Source organism: Mustela lutreola, chromosome 5, assembly GCF_030435805.1.
Source record: "Mustela lutreola isolate mMusLut2 chromosome 5, mMusLut2.pri, whole genome shotgun sequence".
NCBI classification, from domain to species: Eukaryota; Metazoa; Chordata; class Mammalia; order Carnivora; family Mustelidae; genus Mustela; species Mustela lutreola.
The window spans coordinates 153,589,980-153,610,888 of NC_081294.1; the positions used below are offsets into that span (position 1 = coordinate 153,589,980).

The following is a 20,909-nucleotide window of genomic DNA, read 5'->3' on the forward strand; positions in this document are numbered from 1 at the left end:
TGCTAGTATCACATGCAAACCTGTAGTATCTTTAGAAAATCTTGATTTCAGTTCCCTTCACAGATTTTGAGGCATTTAAAATTTAAGTAGGTATTGTTAAACCTAAAATATGATGTATTACTAAAAACATTTTAAGTAATATTAAATACTTTTCTGTATAAAGCTCAATTGAGGCAATTTATCATTGTGACTAAGGGCCTGGACTGTCTATGGACTTAGTTCAAAGACTAGTGCCATCACTTACCAGCAGTATGACCTTGGGCAAGTTATTTAACCTTTAGTCCTTATATTTCCTCAATTAAAACATGGAGGTACAATATACTTCAGTTAGTTGTTGTGAGGAACAATGATAGAAATAAACCCACTCAACAGTACCTGGTAGAGGTTAACACAACATATGTGTTTGGTGTTTTTATTATTCAGTGAGATGACAAGCTAAAGGGAAAAGAATTTATTTCTCAAATAATTCAGGGATTTTAGTAATATAGGCTGCCCCTTTAATTAACATTTATTAGCAAATTTTACATTATATATTTCCTAGAGCAAGTTTCCAACCAATTAAAAAAAAAATTTATTGAAGTATAATAGACATAAAATCTCACATACTGAAATGTACAATTTGAGTAGGTGCCTGGTAGTTCGCTGTGTTCCTACAGTGGTTAGTAATTTGCACTGCAAAATGCACAATTTGGAAAGTCCTGACATGTATATACAAATCATACTCTCACTATAGTCAAGGTAGAGAACACATCGACTACCCACAAATTTCTCTGTTCCAGTTTATACTCCTTCCTTTTTCTCCCCTTGGCATGACTATCTGTCTTCTGTCACTATCCATTAGTAAACTATTATGTTTCATTAGCAGATGCTGGTATGTATTAAATATCTGACTCAAGGTAAGAGAAAAAATATCAAAGAACACAGAAGGGAAGTTAACCACAAAGGAGTTTTTAAAGATGAAGGTAATTTAAAAAGTATTTCTGTGAAGAAATTAAAAAAACAAAAGTTACCAATGAAAGCCTGATGGGGTGCCTGGGTGGCTGTCAATTAAGTGTCCTACTCTTGATTTCAGCTCAGGTCATGATCTCAGGATTATGAGACTGAGCTCTGCATCAGGGTCCATGCTGGGTGTGGAGTCCCCTTAAGATTCTCTCCCTCTCTCCTTGCCTCTCCCCACCCCCTCCACCCCCACTAGTAGTCTGTCTCTTAATGTCTTCTATGTTTCTCCCCAGGTAAATGGGTAGATGGTAGAACCATTCACCAACACAATATAGAAGAAGTTGGGAAAGGGGATGAAAACAGATTTGTACTCAGTTAGAGGTAATCCTTGCAAAGGCCACTGGTCTGAGAAGCTGCTGGATCTCACGCTGGTGAGGAAGTGGAGAAAGGGGAATGCTCCTACACTGTTGGTGGGAATGCAAGTTGGTGCAACCACTCTGGAGAACAGCATGGAGGTTCCTCAAAAAGTTGAAAATAGAGCTACCCTATGACCTATGTCACTGATTTATAAATAGCAGCAATCGCACTACTGGGTATTTACCCTAAAGATACAAACGTAGTGATCTGAGGGCGCACGTGAACCTGAATGTTTACAGCAGCAATGTCCACAGCAGCCAAACTGTGGAAAGAATCTAGATGTCTGTCAACAGATGAATGGACAAAGGAGATACGAGATATATATATATATATATATATATATATATATATATATATATACACACACACACACACACATAGGAATACTATACAGCCATCAAAAGAAATGAAATCTTGCCATTTGTGATGACGTGGATGGAACTAGAGAGTATTATGCTTAGCGAAATAAGTCAATCAGAGAAAGACAATTATCATATGACCTCCCTGATATGAGGAAGTTGAGGGGCAACGTGGGGGGTTTGGAAGGTAGGAAAGGAATAAATGAAACAAGATGGGATCGGGAGGGAGACAAACCATTTACCTATTATGGCTTGTGAGGGAGACAAACCATAAGAGACTCTTAATCTCACAAAACAAACTGAGGGTTGCTGGGGGGAGGTGGGAGGGAGAGGGTAGTTGGGCTATGGACATTGGGGAAGGAATATGCTATGGTGAGTGCTGTGTAAACCTGGTGATTCACAGACCTGTACCCCTGAGGCTAATAATACACTATATGTTAATAAAAAAATAAAGAAAATTAAAAAAGAAAAGAAGCTGCTGGATCTCAAAATGTGATCTATGGGGGGGGGGGTCTGGGTGGAGATAGTGTTCTAAGAAAGGAATAGTAGCCATGGGTAGGGGCCATGCGCTTTAGCAAGGGGTCTCAGAGAAAGCAGGCTGCATGATGCATGAGATGGTCGTAGGCTAGCATCAGAGCCTGAGAAGTCCTGGCATGTAGGGTAAGGTTTTCAAACATGAGTGAGTCATGAATCAGTGGCACAAAAACAGAAACAAAAAAGTATAGAAAATATTAATAAGCTTAAGCTTTGCAGGTAATTTGAGTAAAGATCTTTTCCTGAAACTTTTGTTATATTTACACAAATATACATATATTGGGTTACAAGGTAAAACATATTTTTGGGTTGTGGTCCCATTAGTTTGAATGTCACTGATTTATAAAACAAGTACCACAGACTATGAGCTACATGCAAACTGGAAGAAGTGACTTTTTCTTCATTACATAAAATCCTGGCAGAGTGGACACTCATAGACATAATACATGAAGGAATAATCAACAGGCCAGAGAAGGGGAAACCCAGGACAAGGGTGACTCAGAAGCTAAAGAAGGGTGAGAGAGAATAAATAACCTAGTAACAGATGTCAGTGATTTGCTGATATTCAGAGCATGGGTGATGACCTTATGTCTGCAATTTCTGTGAACTGACAGAAGCAGAAGCTAGACTGCAGAAGTAAATGGGAGAGTAGAAAGGAGGAAAATGACAATGGAGAGACAGCTGTTTTGTATTGAAGATGTGAAAGCTGAGTATGTGCCTGGAAGAGATGTAGGAAAGACATGCTCTAGAACTAACGATTCCATTCATTAGCCATATGTGGCTATTTAAACTAGAGTTAACTTTTTCCTAAACTTTCTATGATGAGTTGAAATGTCACCTTCTTTTTAAAAAACGTTTGTCAGAGATAGAGAGAGAGAAAGAGCGCGCGCACAAGCAGGGAGAGTGGCAGCCAAAGCAGACAGTGGGAGGAAGCAAGCTCCTCACTGAGCATGACAGCTGACGTGGGACTTAATCCTAGGACCTTGGGATCATGACCTGATTTGAAGGCAGACATTTAACCGACTAAGCCACCCAGATGTCCCTAGAATTAAGTTTTAAAATGCTGTTCTTCAATAATACTAGCTCCATTTCAACTGCTCTATGGCCACCTATGGCTAGTGGCTACCATACTGCTCAGAGCTGACACAGAAACATTTGTCATTGCAGTAAGAGAGTGCTGTTCTAGAGAAAAGTTTTAATTCATCATGTCTGTGTTGGCCTCTATAAAACAAGCCAGTGTACACTGCTCCCAAACGGCTACTTGAAACATTATCCAAATCCAGCAAAACACAAAAAACACCCTCCCCCCCCAATCCCAAAACTGCTAGAGAAATGACAATCAATCAATGATACTACATTTGGTCTCAGTAAGAGTTAACCCTAGGAAAGGCCGGTGGAGATAAAAGGGACGCTAGCGCACTTGAGGATGTGATCTAGGTTACATGTGGTGTTATCCCACCCGATGCAGCAGAAATAGTTGACAACTAGAAGGAGCTCACCACTGCTAACCACCAAGTGCACAGGGTAAAGGACCTGCAGCACAAGGTGTAAGGAGGACAGGTATGGCAGTAGTGTTGGCTAGAAAAGGTCTGGAGAATTCAGGCCAGGTTAGACAGAAGACGGTGGGTAAAGTGGGAGTCCTTATGGTGAAATTCCAGTTTTAAAAAATCAGTTGCTAGCAGAGGACAAAGAAATACATTGTTTCTAATTTCGGTATATAATTTTCCTGGCTGCCTTAGTGAAAAAAAAAGGAATGTGATGGTAGACAGGTATCATTATCCACGAGATCAGTCCACTTAGACGCTTTAACTCAGTTTTCCGCTGACTCAGTATAAAAAAATTTCCAATTTTGTGGAAAAAAAATCCGTTTTAAATCACTTTTTCTTTTTTAAGATTTTATTTATTTATTTGACAGACAGAGAGATCACAAGTAGGCAGAGAAGCAGGCAGAGAGAGAGGAGGAAGCAGGCTCAGAGCAGAGAGCTGGATGCCGGGCTCAATCCCAGGACCCTGGGATCATGACCTCAGCGGAAGGCAGAAGCTTTAACCTACTGAGCCACTCAGGCGCCCCTCTTTTCTTTTTCTTTTTTTTAAATGATTTTATCTAGGGGGCGCCCAAGTGGCTCAGTGGGTTAAAGCCTCTGCCTTTGGCTGAGGTCATGATCCCAGGATCCTGGGATCGCTGCTCTCTGCTCAGCGGGGAGCTCCCGGGAGCCCCCCACCGTCTGCCTTTCTGCCTACTTGTGATCTCTGTCAAATAAATAAATAAAATCTTAAAAAAATAGAACAAAACGATTTTATCTATTTATTGGAGAGAGAGAACTGGAGCGCGGTAGGGAGAAGCAGGCTTCCCTTGAGCAGGGGGCCCCACGTGGGGCTCGATCCCGGGACCCCAAGATCATGACCTGAACCACCCAGGCGCTCCTTAAATTACTTTTAAAAGGATACATTTGGCTCCACCGCTTCTTCTTCATTTATTCCTGGATGTGGTCATTCGTGCGGCGAGGGAACGGAGGAATGAAATCCAAAGGCGAGGAAGAACATTCAGTTCACTCGCCTTCCCTGAGGCGATCAGAACAACCCCTGAGGTGGCTCTCAGTAAGTTAGGTCTTTTGCAAAAATAAGACCGGAGCCCTCAAGTCCTCCCCGTAAGCCTCGCCTGCCGGTACCTAGAAGTGACCCCCTTTTCCTCCCCCCACCCGCTCCGCTCCCCGGGTCGTTCAGGTCAGGTCCCCTCGCCGACTGCAAGGCAAGATAACAAACTCCTCGCGGGCTCTGAAGCACCGAGCTCAGGTAGCCTAGGGTTCTAACGGGAGTTCGCGCGGGAGACTGCCGGGCCGCGCACGGGGCTGCCGAGGCGCCGCGCCGGGATCACCGTCATGGCGCCGGCCGGCGGCCCCGAGGGGACACATTTACCTATTACAGCTGTCCGTTCAGCCATCGTTACTAAGGCACTGCTGACTTCCCGGAGTGATCAGTTACTTCAGGACCACGACCTTCCGTCCTAACTGCGGAGCGGGCTTGTCTCGGCACTCCGGCCGCCACACCGCCTTTGCGCGGGAAGCCGACATGTTCACTTAAGCGCCGCTGCGGCCTTCACGGGCGAGGCCGGAAGTATCTTTCCGGACGCCTGCGCCGCCGCGCCTGAAGCAAGATGGCAGCACTCTCTTCGAAAGGACTGTCCGATCTTGGCTTTATTTCTACCCCTTCCCCATCCACCAGGGACTCTCGACTGCTATCCCAGATCCGGCGTTTCTCAGCACAACACGCTGATGTTTCCATTTCATTCAGCCGGGGTGCAGGATGGGCTAGAGGCAATGTACGGCGACGACGGTGAGCGCCGCAGAACGCCATTTTGTACGGAGACCAAAGGCCCGGGGGGGGGGGGGGACGACGTAGGGGTATCCAGACGTGGCCCCACGAACCAGAGCGCGTGTGGGGAGGGGCGAAAGGAAGGGGGCGGGGTTAGCGGATGACGAATTTCCGCTTCCTCTCGGCCCAGTTGTATTTGGTTGGACGGGCTTGTTGCGGGGAAGGAGGGGACAGATTGTTTGCAGTGGAGGAGCTCGGAGTACGGGAAGGTAAACTGAGGTAAGGTTCGGCGCGCATGTGGCGGGGGCTGGAGGCTTTGCACCCGTCTGCGTAGGAGGACTGGGGGCAGGGTCTTCGGAATTTGAGGGAGCGAGTGGGGTTGGGAGCGGGAGGCTCAGGCTGTCCTCAGGTTTGAAGAGAGGAGGTGGGGCGGGGCTGGGGGAGGGTTACTAGGGGGAATTGCAGAGCCCGGGTCCCGGGTGGGGTGGAGTAGGGGTGGGCTGAAGGAAGGAGGGTGTGGAGAGAGGACGGGAGCTCGGAGGGAAGCCGGGGAGGGGCTGGGACGGGGGAGGTGTCGGACCTCCAGCTCTTGAAGGCGGGGGAAAGTAGTCGCGCCGGGGTCTGCTGAGGATGTGGGAGTCTGCGAGGACTAGCGTGCGCTTCCCGGGGGGCCGACGGTGCGGACGGAGATGGTGGCCCAAGTGTGTTCTTACGCTGCCCGTACATTTGGCCTTTGTTTCCCTCGCAGCTCCCCCGAGACCGGCACCCCGCAGCCTCGGTTCGGGCCCAGCCTCATCTCTCCAGCTGCAGCCACAGCCTGGAGGCGCCTGCCTCCGCCCTCCCGAATGGTGCTACTCCTCGCAGGCCTCGGCCCGGGATCCAGACCTCCTTTGCCCCCTGCCTCGGAGCTTCTGCTCCGGGTCTCCCCCGGTGGACTGCTCGTGGCGGGCAGGGAAGAACTTTTCCACAGACAAGGCTATCGCTGCAGGAGCGCCTCCGACGCTTTGAATCTCGGCCTCTAACCCGGTGTGGGGGTGTCCCTCTCTCCCCTCTTCTACCTGCCGAGAGGAGAATCCCTTCTTCTTGCAGCCCAGAGCCCGGGAGGTCCCAAGGTGGGGCCCTGGTCCCAGCATGTCAGTCCTCTCTTGTGCGTAGGGCTGTGCCCTCTCCCCGTTAGCATGGCCGAATTCAGGCCGGTGCCCGGGGGGCGGGAGACCCCGCAGGGGGAGCTTCGGGTGGAGGTGGTAGAGGATGAATCCTCGCGGAGCCCGGTCGCGGAGGAGCCGGGGAGAGGCGGCGGCAGCCACGGCAGTGAGGCCAAACTGTCTCCCAGGGAAGAGGAAGAGCTGGATCCTCGGATACAGGTGAGAAGACACAGGGCGCCCAGATTCCAGCTCTCTGGGGGAGCTATTCGATGAGCGATGGGTCAGACTGACCCTCTGTCCCGTGCCCTGTGCATGGGGGCAGGAAAGGGAGGCAGGCTTGTCAGTAGGTCGTCGCAGGACAGCGTAGCCGGTGCTGAGAGCGCTGTGTGTGATGCCAGGTCAGAGAGGGCCCGCAGCCGAAGGCCTCCAGACCACGTGAAGCCGCAGACCGGCCTCAGGTGCAGGGCCTTCTCTGGGTCAGCCGAGAGTAGTACTCTTGTTCTCCTTTCCATACAAGCGAAGGGGCTCTCACCTCAGAGACGCGCTGTGCGACACGGTGGTTTTGGGATCGGGAGGCAGTTTCGTATCTTCCCTTCTCTCCTTTCCTCATCAGCGCTTCCCCAGGGAGGGTCGCACCTCCCTGGTGGGACAGGACACATCCTGCAGTGGCTCCACAGAGGGAGGCCTCCAGGGAAGTCCTGATGTGTTTAGGGAGTGGTCTTGAGCCATGGTCAGCCCTTAATAACAGATTGCCGGTTCTGAGGATGCTGGTTACAACTGGTGAACAGAGAAGCCGATTTATTACCTTGGAGTATGAACAGCCTAGCAGTTGTTAGGATGGGCAGATCTTTGAAGGGGACCTCCGAGCCGTGGGGGAGGAGGACAGGCATGAGTGCGGGTGAGATGCTTGGTCAGCGGAGGTGGGACTGTAGTGTTTTGGGGCAATGACGGGGAAAGCTGCTTGGTGGGGTGAAGGCAGGAGGTTCCCGTGTGTTGGGGGTTGAGTCTGCTGTAAGGTCTGGCAGCATCTCCAAGATGTGGATGTAGAGGTACCTGTAGATGAGAAGAGCATCTTAGGGCTTGCATTCCTGGGCTTCTCTGCCAATAGGCCTTTGTTAGGTTGTTTCTGTGAGTCAAGAAGAAATAAAATCTGGTTCTAGTATCCTCCTGCCCTCTTGCTGGGGGTTCTCTGAACGTGGGGTCAGGAAGCTGTGTCCACACTTAACACTGGAGCTGTGGTGAGCCGTTTGTTTACTGGCGTGAGCCTGTCTCATGGGTGTCTCATTGAAAACAGCTTAGTTTCTCCTGCTAATTCTACAGATTTGTCATCTACTGAGGAAGTAAGTTGTAGGGAAAAACGTGTTGGGCCGAAATTGGAGCAACCTCCAGCCCCCTGCTTTGTGATTCTCATGTGAGTTATGTAATCTCTGAGCTTCCCCTCCTTCATCTAGGAGTTGGTGGAGCTGATTGGCTCAGCTCGTTGCTCTGCTCTGCCGGGGTCCTGATTCTTGGCTCTCATAACTCTTCTGTTTATCTCTCCGTGAAAGTTCGTAGGTAGTACTTTGGGAAAGAGACCCCTCTCTGTTCTGTGGGGAGGACGGCTGGGTGATGCGCCTCATGCATCTCCTTCCAGTGCTCCTTGCTCTGCTCCAGGGAAGAATCTGCTATGGGTGGTTTCTTTGCTCAGGCTCTCTTGCTCCTGTGTGTTTTTCCAGTGCCCACACAGGCAAAGGCCACAGCACGAAGAGGCACTCTCATGTTGTGCTGTTCAATAAAGTAGCTGTTAGCCGCATGTGGTTACTTCAGTAAGATCAATTAAAATTAAATAAAAAATAGAATTGCAGTTTTCCAGCTGCCCTTGGTATTGCAGAGGTAGAACAATTTCCACCATCAGAGTTCTCCTGGATGAGGGCCAGAGAGTACCACGAAGGCATAAGATTTGCCTTGAATCCAGGGAGCTCACAGTGTTACCAGAGCAAGAGGGACAGGCAGACTGTAGTCTCTCTTGCTAAACAGGAGGCACATTGTGGAGTGGTGTGGGTCAGGTATGGAGGGAAGGTCTTGTCGTAGGGGCCTCCACCTTGGGTGGCACACTTGTGGCTGGGCCAGTGCTCTGCCCTTAGCAGGGCCTTTCCATCTTCTTGCCATGTGGAAGAGGTAGCCCGATGTGAGGGGCACATCTCACAGAGAAAGCTGGTAGCATTCAGCCCTTCTGCGTTTGGAAGACATTGGGACATGTGTCATGTGAGTTCCCTCTTGGTATTGACAGTACAGAAGACCAGGTTATTCGGGAGTAACTGTCTCAGTAGTTTAAATGGATTCTCAGTGTATTTTGTGGGTCTCCACTAACAGACCTGTCATAATCTACCAGCAGGTTTTAAAAAGACCTGTTCCTGAGCCATGCGCAGAAATGTGAATTCTGGTGTTGATTGGGTGAGAAGTGGACATGCAGCCTACACGTCTGCTGAGCCAGGGGATATCCCAAAGGCTAGGGACTCTGTTCAGTTATTTTCTGAAACTCCAAGATATGGTCACTCTTAAGGCAAGGCTCTTACTCCTGTCGGGAGTAGGGTTTCTTGGCAGGCAGTTTGTGTCTCTGTTGTCTGGTGGGATGCCTTTGGAAGTTGGAGGGAAGCCAGCTGGAGGCCAGCTCTAGGCCTGCCTGGAGTGTGCTGTCCCCCAGGGAAGGCCACTGGCTTTGTCTCCAGGCCTTGACCTCAGCATAGTTCTCCAAGGCCTTCAGTCTGGTACTCGGCTTTCTGCAAGGGTCCCAGTGGAGGGAAGAAATGAAGGAGGGTGGTGCTAGGATGGGTCTGCGTCTCTTCCCCTGCGACTTTCTTAGTTCTGTTTGTGATGGGCATGTTCATCCTCCTCAGGTGAATGGACACACTTACTTCCTCTGTAGCCTCTTCAGAGTGACCTCTTCATCCTCCTCCCAAGTATCAGTTTAGCTCTCACAGGACAGTCAGATTTCCCCTATTTCTCAATCCTTGGGCCATGCATCACCCTGGCTCTGTATCACCATGGGCTTAAATGTTTCAGTGGCCTGCGCAAGGTGGGCGGGAGCATCTGTCGGCTGAGCAACCATGCCTTTGACAGTGGCCTGGATCTTTGGAATGTGCCTGGTGTGCCCCAGGAAGGTCACCCTCCCTGCTGGTTGCGCCCTCCCTGATGGATGATGTGTGCTGACTCAGACTTCATCGTGTTCAAATTCCATTTCATCCGGGTGCCAGGAGTCCCTGGTGGAGCAGGCCAAATGGAATGTGTTGCCAGCTTCCCTAAACAGAGCCCTGAGTGCTTGTTGGCTTCCCACTAAGCCTTGCCTTGGGTCTGCCCCAGCCTGGTTATCCACCCTGCCCTCTAGCCTATTCTGTTCCCTGGTCTCCTGGTCCTGTTAGAAGAAGCTTTGCTGCTGAGTGGTGGACCTCATCATCAAAATATTTTAGTCGCTGGAAGTGCTGTGTGGGCACAAGTTCCCTTACAGGAAGATGTTCCCTCTCCTGCCCTTTGCCGGTAGCCAGAGCCCTTCACATCCTTTTCCCAGTGGGATGATTTATGGAGAGCCGTTCACTCCTGTGATGATCTTGTTAGGATCTGGAAGCATGCTGGGCCATGGAACTGAGTGGGATCCAGTATCGGACCTTGGTTTGCCCACGGGAATGTTGCAGGATGGCCTTTACTGACCTCCTCATCTCCTCTAGGCTCAGTTTATTGCCTCCTGAGGCCTGCATGTCCTTTTCCTACCAAGACTGTGGATTTTCTAGGTGATTGTACTCCTGTCTTCTCTGAGGCATCCATCCAAGGATGTCCTTAGTTCTAGGATGGTGGTCACAGTAGCGGGAAAGCCAGATTCCTCATCAGGTCCTAGGTCCATTTTCAATTCTACCCCTAATTCCCTGCTTTATTGTTTCCGATCTAGCAAATTTGAATGAGCCGAGAAAGAGTATTCTTGCAGGAGCTGCTGAAAGCACTATTACCTCCTCTCCCGGATAGCCTGAAACCTGCTCCGGGCCTAATCAAGCTAGAGGAGAGTAGGCTCACAGTGGGAGAGGTTGCCTCTCATCCTGACAAGAACTGTGGTTTTTGAGGAATCTTTCCATCGACTGAAGGTGGTATCCTGGGTAGGAAAGTTCTGTGAAACTCAGAGCTGTGTGTTGGGAGGTGCTGGCTCTGCCTCTGGTCCTCTTCAGGGGTCCTTTGAGTCATGTCACTGCTTGTAGTTCATAGCATTTTGATGTGATCTTCTGGTCACTGGGTTGTGTGACTAATGTGCACCAGCTTCTGGACCCACAGTGTCCAGGGTGGGAGCCACATGCTACTGGTCAGGTTGAGATGTGCCCTAAGGCTCAAATGTGCAAGGATTTCAAAGGCATAGATTGAAAGGAATGTAAAAATATTTTATAATTTATGTTGATAACATGTTAAAATTTTAACATTTTGGGTATTTGGGATAAATGGAATGTATTGTTAACAACTTAACCTGTTTGCTTTTGCATTTTTTAAAAAATGGTTGCCAGAAAACTAAAAATTCAATGTGAGGCTCACATATATTTGTTGGATTGTTCTGCTCTGTAAAGTTTGGAGCCAAATTTATGGCCGCCTTTGAGGCAGGGTTGTGCATTGTTGTTGGCGTGCATATTTCTCTATCCTTGTTCCTGGTTCTGTTATATGTTTCTTCCTTTCACTGTAATTTGGGCATATAATTTGGTTTCCTGGATTCTTAATTGCTGACTTAAACCTTTTAGGGGTTGAGGAAAGGCATAGAAATAAAAAGACTAAAAGGGGATCATATACTGGGTTGTTGGAAGGGCCAGATGAGGTGTGTGGGGGCCAGTGATGGCAGCATCAGTCATTGCCAAGTGCAGGTCATGTCTGGGTCGTGGGCAGCAAGCAGACTCAGGCTGGGTTCCACCACCCTGTCCAGGAGCTGCAAGGCCCCTGGGAGAGGATCCCATAGCTGAGTGTCAGGAATCTCACTGGGCATTGCTCTTTCTCAGGAGTGTCCTTGGCTTGGTGGGCTCATGATTTCTCCCTGAGGTTCTCCCTCCTTGCTACAGACTCTGTTATATGAGGACCTGGGGTCTCTGACAGCCCAGTGCCCAGGCAGGCCTAGAAGCCTCTTGAGTCATGTGATACTCCCTAATTTTGACCTTACTTACCTGTCAGACTCAGAATTCTGTGTCCTGCATTTGTCTGGTATCCTCCCTGTTCTCGCCCACCTGGAATACTACAGACAGCCTACCTCTGGCTCTTGTAAATGTCCCTCGTATTGCTCAGATCTGCCTTCCTGAACCACAGACCAGGTGGTGCCACACTCTGAGGGGCTTCCCCTGCCACTGGGAAAAGTTGTGGTATCCTTTCTCTGTGCCCTAGCCTTGCTGGCTTCTTACTTGACAAGCTCCCTGCCCCAGGCACCTGATCTCCTGATTCTTGGCTCCTTCCTGTCACTGGTGGTTTTCTTTTCTCTGTATCCATCAAGGCCCAGCTTAGGAGCAAGGACTTTGAGCATCCTGCCCTGGCCTTTCCTGCCAAGGCAGATGACCCTGCTGCCCCCACCATGCCCACCTGTTATAGCTGCTTACACTGCTGAGGCCCTGTTGCTTGCTTACTGGGCCAAGAGTGGCCACCTCTTTGTTTTCTGAGTGCTGGGGTCTCAGCAATGCTGAGCTGTGATGCATATGTAGAAAACCTGTGATGGGTGAGTAGTTAGGGGTAGTGTTCTCTGACTTAGCTCTGCAGAGACCTCTGGCCGTAGTGTGAAGAGAAGGTGGCACGATCTGATGAAGCGAGGGCAGGCTTGCTTCCATTTTGCTGTGGGTGCATGCGTGTTCCATTTGCTGAATGTTGATTTCCTCATTGTTAAAATGGGGGTTTAATGATCGGATGCAGAGATGGAGTTGGGGAGGATTGCAGGAGACTATGTTATTAGGTCTCCTTCAAGGAGCCATTCCACAGAGCCTCCTGCATCTCTTCCCTTCTCTGGTCAGGTGGACTTTCCCTCCTTGCACTGCCCTTCCAGCCCACGTGGTTCGCATGAGGCTACTTTCTACTGCTTTAATTTTTTGCCCCTCTCCGGCAGGAAGAGCTAGAGCATCTGAACCAGGCCAGCGAAGAGATCAACCAGGTGGAGCTACAGCTGGATGTGAGTATTGCTCCTTTTCCTCACACCCTTGGGCTGGTCCCGGAGGTGTCTTCTCTCCCTGTTCAATATGGCGGCAGTGAAGGGGCATGTATGAAAAGCTGGAGGGGCTGGGACCCACACATATGCCTTCCCTCTGCCCTGTGTCCCTATCCCTTTGCCAGGAGGCCAGGACCACCTATCGGAGGATCCTGCAGGAGTCAGCAAGGAAGCTCAACACGCAGGGCTCCCACTTGGGGAGCTGCATCGAGAAGGCCCGGCCTTACTATGAGGCGCGGCGGCTTGCTAAGGAGGTATGGCCAGCCGGTGTATGTTCCAGAAGGGCCATGTGCAGAGCCTGGCCCTGGACTCTTCTGTCTCTGTGTGGGGTGTGAGACGGAACACTTTCTCATTTCTTTTTTATGTCTCTTCCCTTTGGTTCATTTCTATTTTCTTTGCTCACCCCGCCATTCCTTTACCCTTTTCCTCCCCTTCTTTTTCTTTCTTTCTCCTCTCCTTTCCTTTCCTTTTTCTCTTCATTCTCCTTCCCCATCCCTCCCCTTACTTTCTTTTCTTTCTTTCTACACAAATACTGTGGGTTCATTATTGGAAGACTGCAATGTAACCGTAACTGTAAGACCAGAAGAAAACCAAAATCACCCCAAATCCTACCATGTGCATGTTTCATGTTTTTGTACCTAGGATTTGTTTTAGTCAAGTATGGTAGGGTGGCAGACACAGAGACAGCTGCCTTGAAAGGAGAGTTTATTACTTAACATTTCCAAGAAGAAAGGACATGCCACACCATGTAGGGGATGGAAGGTACTAGAGGAAACCTTGGCTTAGAGCCTTTATTGTGTTTACAATGGGAAGGAACGGGTAAGGCAGGGTAGGCAACCTTTAGCAAATTTAGAATTTAATAGCTTGAATAATTGTGGGCTCTGGGCTATGGGGGTGGTCTCTGTGTTTTGGTAGCCGGCCCTGGAGTAACATAGGGCAGGGGAAATACTGGCTGGTGTGTGAGAGTTAGATAAAGGGGGTGGTGGGATTTGGATTGGTTGGTTTGCATTTGAGAGGTGTGCTCAAAGGGGAGTTTACTATTTTTAGGAGTTAGCTAGCCCTGGAAGGGCCACAAGGCCCCCAAGATTTCAAAGCACCAAAAAATAGAGAAAATAAAAAACATACTTAATACAGCACAGGTAACCCCTTAATTTTTTTGGAGGGTTATATATTTTGCCAAAATGAGATGACATGGTATGTGCTATTTTTATTCCTTTATCTTACTTATATTATGACATGGTACCATGTCAAAAAGTATATATCCATGCTGTAATTTTTAAGAACTGCCTAATATTTCCTCTTTTTATTATTATTTTTCATTTAATCAGTTCCTTGTAACTGAAACCTTAGGTTGGTTTCCATTGTTTTGTGGTAAGCATAGCTGTGATGCCTGTCTCTGAGTGCTTGTCTTCCTTCCTTCAGCTTACCTGCTGGGCTGGAGTTGATGAAATCAGGGGTGTGTTTTCTCTAAGACTTGGTCTGTGTCATAACCACCTTGTATCTAAAGTGGTGGGGATTTTTCTTTGTTCTCTGCAGGGTAGAAAAGTCCGGTGGCCTTTGCAAATGCTGATTTCACACACTCACCCTTTAGTGGCAGTATCATTTTCCAATCTTTGTTTCTACATTTCTTTATTTAAGTCATAGCCTTACAAAATATTCTTTATAGGTAAAATATTACTTTTTTGGCCCTTACGCTCAGTGCAGTTTGGGAAGTGAAGCCGACATTGCAACCGGCCTTCCTCCTTCTCTTGTCCTCATCTAAGCGGGGTCTCCATGGGTGGGCGGGGGTCCTTGGGGCTCTGCATCCTGATGATCCTCTCTTCCCAGGCCCAGCAAGAGACCCAGAAGGCAGCACTGCGGTACGAGCGGGCCGTGAGCATGCACAATGCTGCCCGGGAGATGGTGTTTGTGGCTGAGCAGGGTGTCATGGCTGATAAGAACCGGCTAGACCCCACCTGGCAGGAGATGCTCAACCATGCCACCTGCAAGGTGAGCCAGGCCATGTCAGCAGGTCTTCCCAGGTTCCTTTGCTTCCTTTGCTGTCCTTTCATCCCATCGCCCTCCTGCCTCCTCTCTGTCTTCTCCACTCAGGCCTTTCCTCGGCCTTGATTCTGTTTCAAGCCAAACCTCTTTCTTGCTCTCTGTCCTGTCTAGGCTTTGCTAGTGTACCTTTTGCAGTGTAGTTTATGTATCATTTCTCAGCTATTCAAAGGAGAGGGTGGTATGGGAGGATCCCTAACATCAGCTCCAGTTGGCCACCTTCACCTTGTGAAGATGTTAGTCCATTGGAGTTGTTACAGCAGAATCACATAGACTGGGTGGCTTAAGCAACAGTTTATGTCTTCCAGTTCTGTGGGCTCGGAAGTCCAAGCTCAGGTGCAGGCCAATTTTGTATCTGGTAAGGGCCTGCTTCCTGATTCCTAGACAGCTGGGGGTCTTTTCAATGTGGTGAAAAAGCTTTCACTGAGGTGGAAGGGATGAGTGGGAGCTCTCCAGGACCTCTTTTATGAGGGCACTAATCACATTTAAACTACTCCCCCAACCTCTCAAAGGGCCCACATCCAATGCCATCACTTAAGGGTTAGGATTTCAACATAGGAATTTTGGGAGGATACAAACATTTAGTCTCTAGCAGCAAATGCCAGCTCCTGAAGGAAGATCATGTCTCAAGAGGCAAAAGCATGCGTCCTCGGTCAGTGACGGATGTCCTCTGCCCCATCTGGGCCAGGTGAATGAAGCAGAGGAGGAGCGGCTTCGTGGTGAGCGGGAGCATCAGCGGGTGACCCGGCTATGCCAGCAGGCTGAAGCTCGGGTCCAGGCCCTGCAGAAGACGCTCCGGCGGGCCATTGGCAAGAGCCGCCCTTACTTCGAGCTCAAGGCCCAGTTCAGCCAGATTCTGGAGGTAAGGGAGGAGTGGGAGAGGGGGAGGGTCTGAACAGTCAGGAACGGGATAGGCATGGAGAGTGAGGGCAGTTGGAGGGGATGTTGGTGCTTCTCCAGGCCATCTGCTAGACCAGTGTGGTGGGACAGGTGGTAGGACAGGTGCTTAGAATGACCCACAGGAGTGGGAATTGGGCTTGGAGGATGGGTGCTGGCAGAGAATGGAGTCGAAAGGAGGTAAGTGAGAGAAAGTGGGAATTGGGAAACCAGGGAGAATGGGGATCAGGAACTGGCCAGAAAGGGAAAGGGCACAGTGGGGAGAGGAGGAGTAGGTGGGAATGAGGACCTGGTGGGAAGGTCTTAAGACGGTCAGGTTTAGGTGAGGAGCTGGGCAGGAAGGCTGGGGAAGAGGAATCCAAAGAGGAGGACCGAAGGGGGCTGGACTGAGTGGGGTAGAGCCCTGTGGTTTTGTGTTGGGTGGTCTGGGAAAGGAGGCACTGTGCAGAGTGCTCAGGGGGCTCAGAGTGCTTGATCACCTCATTCTGTTCCTCCTTCCTCAGGAGCATAAGGCCAAGGTGACAGAGCTGGAGCAGCAGGTGGCCCAGGCCAAGACTCGCTATTCAGTTGCCCTGCGCAACCTGGAGCAGATCAGCGAGCAGATTCACGCACGGCGCCGGGGCCAGCTCCCGCATGCCCCAGGCCAGCGGCGTTCCTCCCCTGTCGGGGCAGAGGCTGGGCCTGATGGTGGGGAGGATGGGGACAGTGGGATCATCGAGGGGGCTGAAGGCGGGGGCCTGGAGGAGGGCAGTAGCCTGGGTCCTGGGGCTGCCCCTGACACAGACACGCTTAGCCTGCTGAGCCTGCGCACGGTGGCCTCGGACCTGCAGAAATGTGACTCTGTGGAGCACCTGCGGGGCCTCTCAGACCACACCAGTCTGGACGGCCAGGAGCTGGGTTCCCAGAGCGGGAGCCGTGGGGGCCGCCACCAGCGCAGCATCAGCCTGTAGTCCATGCTCAGGGTGGCTAGTCCTTTCATCACCACTGGCCCTCGTAGGGCTGGACAGGCTCTGTGCTCCCTCTTCCTCAGGTCCTTTCTTCTCTTGGAGAGGTCAGGTTGGTCCTTGCCTCTGGTGGATTTCTCCCTGTCCTTGCCCTCCCAGCTCCCTCTTCACAGGTGGCAGCTCTCTTTGCCTTACCCTTTCAGAAGGCTTTTCTCTGGCTCTCACATTTGCCCTCTCCTGCTAGCTCCTCATGGTCTGGTGCCCTTTGCTGCCCCCTTTCTGCTTTCCTTCCATCTGTCTGGCTTTCCCCTCAGGGAACTTGGTCTAGAAGGCACAGGGAAGCCCATGGGAGAAGGTGGGTGTGCGACCCAAGTCCTGGCATCTTGGCCCCTAGCTCGAGGAAATAGGTGTTCCTTCCACCTCCCCATCTCCCAAGGTCTAGGGATGCTACAGAGCTCTTCTGGCAGCCCTGTGCCCTAGGCCTCTGTCCCGGCCTGCCCATATGGAACCTGAAATGCACTGTAGGACTGTGTACGTCTGGAAGACACTACTGATCCCTATAGTGCTCCCTCCTCATGACCTAAGCCACTTTGCTATGTGTGCCACAAAGCAGGATTGGAAGGGTACCAGTGTCAGAGAAGGTGAAACCCAAACCCACTGTCAACACAGAGTACACCACCCACTCCAGATAGGCTCCCATGTGTATGGTGTTTTCCGCAGCTGGGCTGGGCTGTTAACATTGCTAAGGTGCCAGTGGGTCTCTAACAAGGGTCCATGTTGGCAGGTGGACATGAAATGAGGTCCTGATGGTTGAGGCCCTTGCCATTCATGCTGCAGAGTTGGGTTTACTTTTTCTGGGTAGAGGATGTTGAGCTGAATCTCAGCACCCTCCTGCGGGGTGGAGTTAGGGAAATTGGTGCTCAGTTGCTCTCCCTCTTGCTCTCCCAAACCAAACAATACCTACTCCAGGATCTCTTAGGGAAATGCTCAAGTTTGGCTGCACAGCCTTCTCTGTTGTAGGTAGGGGTTGTCCTGGGGTGAGGGAGCCCACCCTCCATGGGGAGCAGCTCTGGGTGTTTGGTGGTGTTCCAGGCCCTATGGTGGGGAAGGTGGGGAAGCCATGGTAGATCTGGGTGCCTTGGGAGAACTGGTCCTTCTTCCTTTGCCACCCTAAGAGGTCTGAGAGCTGGACTCTGGGCAGGACAGCTTACACCTAGGCCTTTGTGCTGCTGCTGTCACCTGGGAGGAGTGGGCTTTCATATGGAGGGTGGTGTCTCCCTGTGCTAAGGTGGTCACTATGAGAACCACTGGGTTTGAGGTGGCCATGGGTGAAGGGAAGAAAGGGAGGGAGGACGTGGGCATGCGTGTGTGCATGTGTTGGGGGAGTATGTGTGTGTGTGTGTGTGTGTGTGTGTGTGAGGGAGAGTGTGTGTGTGAGAGAGAGAAAAGGGTATGCCCCTGATTTTATTTAAATAAAATAGTTTATGTATCAGTAATGTTTGTTTGCTGTCCCTGTCAGGGGAGGGAGGAAGAGAAGGGCAGAGTGTGTGTGGGGAGGCTCTTGATGGGTGAGTCAGGGCAGGGAAGATGCCTCCTCCTCCCACCTTTGAGGCGAGGAGGGGTCGGCAGGGTGGAGAGGACATTGTTCTAGTGGTCCGGAAAAGACAAAGGTGCCAGTCCTGGGTGTGTCTGCAGTTGAGCATGAAGGAAGGGGAGGGACAAAAGTAGGGTTGTAGGAGACTTAAGTTTCAGATAGAGTTTTTGTCTCCTGCAGTGTTTAGGACATAATACTAAGTTTTTATGTTGTCTGTCTAAAAATTAATGTAGATGAAAGGTGACACTCAAATCACGACTTGACGTGTTGTGGGGTGCAAAGGATTTGAGTGTGTTTGGACCCACAGCCTGTGAAATATCTAGTGGAATCAGGTTGGGGCGGGATGAGAACTTTGGGAGCCATGGATGTGTAGAGTGAAAGCTTTGGATCAAGCGCCCTCAGTCCCAGCCCCAGAGGTGCACCTACATTTCGGGCCAGGTGAGGAGGACATCATCCAAAGGGTGGAGAAGGCACTGCCAGGGAGGAGGGCAGGAGACCCACTGGAAACTTGATGGGAGATGGTTGTCTTGAAGACCCTTGAGAGGAAGAGTGAAGGGCAGAAGTTGGGATGGAAGGGCAGAGCAGTGACCCTGGTGATCTCAGATGGCAGATGGGCCATCAGGAGCCACTGTGTTTTGAACATGCGCTGTGTACCCTTCGACAGGTACTGTCCAGGTGTGAGACTACCTTTCCCAACCTGGACTTTTTTTTTTTTTTAAACAAATTATCTTTCTCATAGTTCCAGAGGATAAAAGCCTGAGGTCAAGCCACGAGTAGGATTAATTCCTTCTGAGGGTTGTAAGGGAAGGATCTGTTTCAGGTCTCTCTCCTTAACTTGCAGATCTGTCTTCTCCCAGGGTCTTCATCTTCCCTGTGTACGAGTCTGTTCAGATTTCTCTCTTAAAACGATACCAGTCATATAGGATCAGGGTTCACCCTAATGACCTCATTTTACTTTAATAACTTCTGCAAGGACCCTATCTCCAAGTACAGTCACATTCCGACTAGGTTACAGCTTCAGCATATGAATTCTGAGGGAGACGCAATTCAGTCCATAACAGCACAAAAGCACATCATCACAATAAACAATGTAAATGGTATCTGATCCTGTCTTTCCATTACAACATCACTAGATTTAATCTACTATTTTGCTTATTGGAATGCCGTTCAACTGACCTCTCTTTTCTAATTGAGAAAGTGTGGTGAGGCAGATGGGTGCCAAAATATTCCCTTTATTACTGGAAAAGTTGTGATGAGAATACATGGCCTATGTCCTTGGGCAAGTAGGCTTTCTGAGATGACACTCCAGGGTCATACTTCCTACCCACCCCCGCAAGTCACTTGGTGTGGAGGAGACCCAGAGAAGAAGGGCTGGCTGTGCACACTAGTTTCTCTTCACCAAATCACCTACCAGATAAGAATGGAGAGCTAGTAGGAGAGTTAAGAGCCAATGGTGCTGCTTCCATGTGGAAGAAAATAGCCACAGCAAATATGCCTCCCCCAACCCCCACCCTATCCCAAGTGGTCTTGTACTTATCCACTGTGACTCTTGCCAGGATATGAATTTACCTGTTTCCACAACAACCTTAGGAGGTAGGTGGCACCATGATTGTCTTTTCATAGATGCTAGTACAGGTGGGGATGCCCAATTTGCCCCCAGCCTTGTAGAAGGTAAAGGAGGCATTTGGCCTTGAGTCCACAGGGACCAGAGGTGAGAAAGTGGCATGGGCAGAATCACCTCTCAAGAAGTGTTATTGGGGAGGGGAAGCGAGAAGTATCAGGAAGCTTGAGGAATTTTGTTTCAAAATGAGCAAGAGATGGTCAAACTGAGAGGCTGTCTCATTTCCCCCATTCCTGTACCATGTCAAAACATGGTTGGTAATAATAATTTCTCCTAAATTATGTCTTCCCCCAAGTGAGCAGTTGGGCCTCAGTCTTGCCAGCACATAATACATGCCTGGCACTAAATGTTCAGTAAACATGCTTTTCCATTTCCCTCTTCCCCCAGTTCAGATCTATGCCAGTTTACTTTGTTAGACTGTTGCTAGGAAGTCAGCATTGTATCCACAGGCCTGTGATGATATCTCCATGTCTCTACGGGTCGTTCTCAAATTTCTCTAAGCTCCAACTTATTGTAAAATGAGAAAATCTGGGTATGCCTAACCCTCTGCCAGGTCGGTGGGTGTCAGCCACAATGATCCCATATTAGCTTCCAGATGAAATGAGCGTCACATTAGGAGGCCTCCTTCGGTCCAGTGCTAGAGAAGGAGGCTTTTCTCTATCCCTTTCCTTTTCCTTTCCCCCTTACCTCCCTTCTCTCCTTTCTCCTCTTTTCGCCCCTTCCCCTTCTTTCTTTTTTAAATAAAGGCCCTGATGAAGTTCAGGTTTACGTCTTTGTCCTGTTGTAGTTTTGGTAGTCACCCTTACCTTTTCCTCCTGTGTGGTAAAGAAGTGCTTTTTGTCGGTTGTCATGGTCCCACTCTGTCAGCAGAGGGCAGCAGCCACCAGAAAGTGAATAAGTGAATGGAGAGAAATCTAAGTCAGCTGGGT

General features: G+C 49.9%; 1 protein-coding gene across 1 annotated transcript; it reads left to right on the forward strand.

Moving 5' to 3' along the window:
* Positions 1–5,717: 5,717 nt before the first annotated feature.
* On the forward strand, positions 5,718–20,742 carry SH3BP5L (SH3 binding domain protein 5 like). The gene is made up of 7 exons (XM_059176026.1): positions 5,718–5,840; positions 6,310–6,925; positions 12,786–12,848; positions 13,010–13,138; positions 14,712–14,873; positions 15,613–15,786; positions 16,325–20,742. Exons 2-7 carry the CDS (start codon positions 6,740–6,742, stop codon positions 16,769–16,771), a joined length of 1,161 nt encoding a protein of 386 aa, XP_059032009.1. The 5' UTR covers positions 5,718–5,840; positions 6,310–6,739; the 3' UTR covers positions 16,772–20,742.
* The last annotated feature ends 167 nt before the right edge of the window (positions 20,743–20,909 follow it).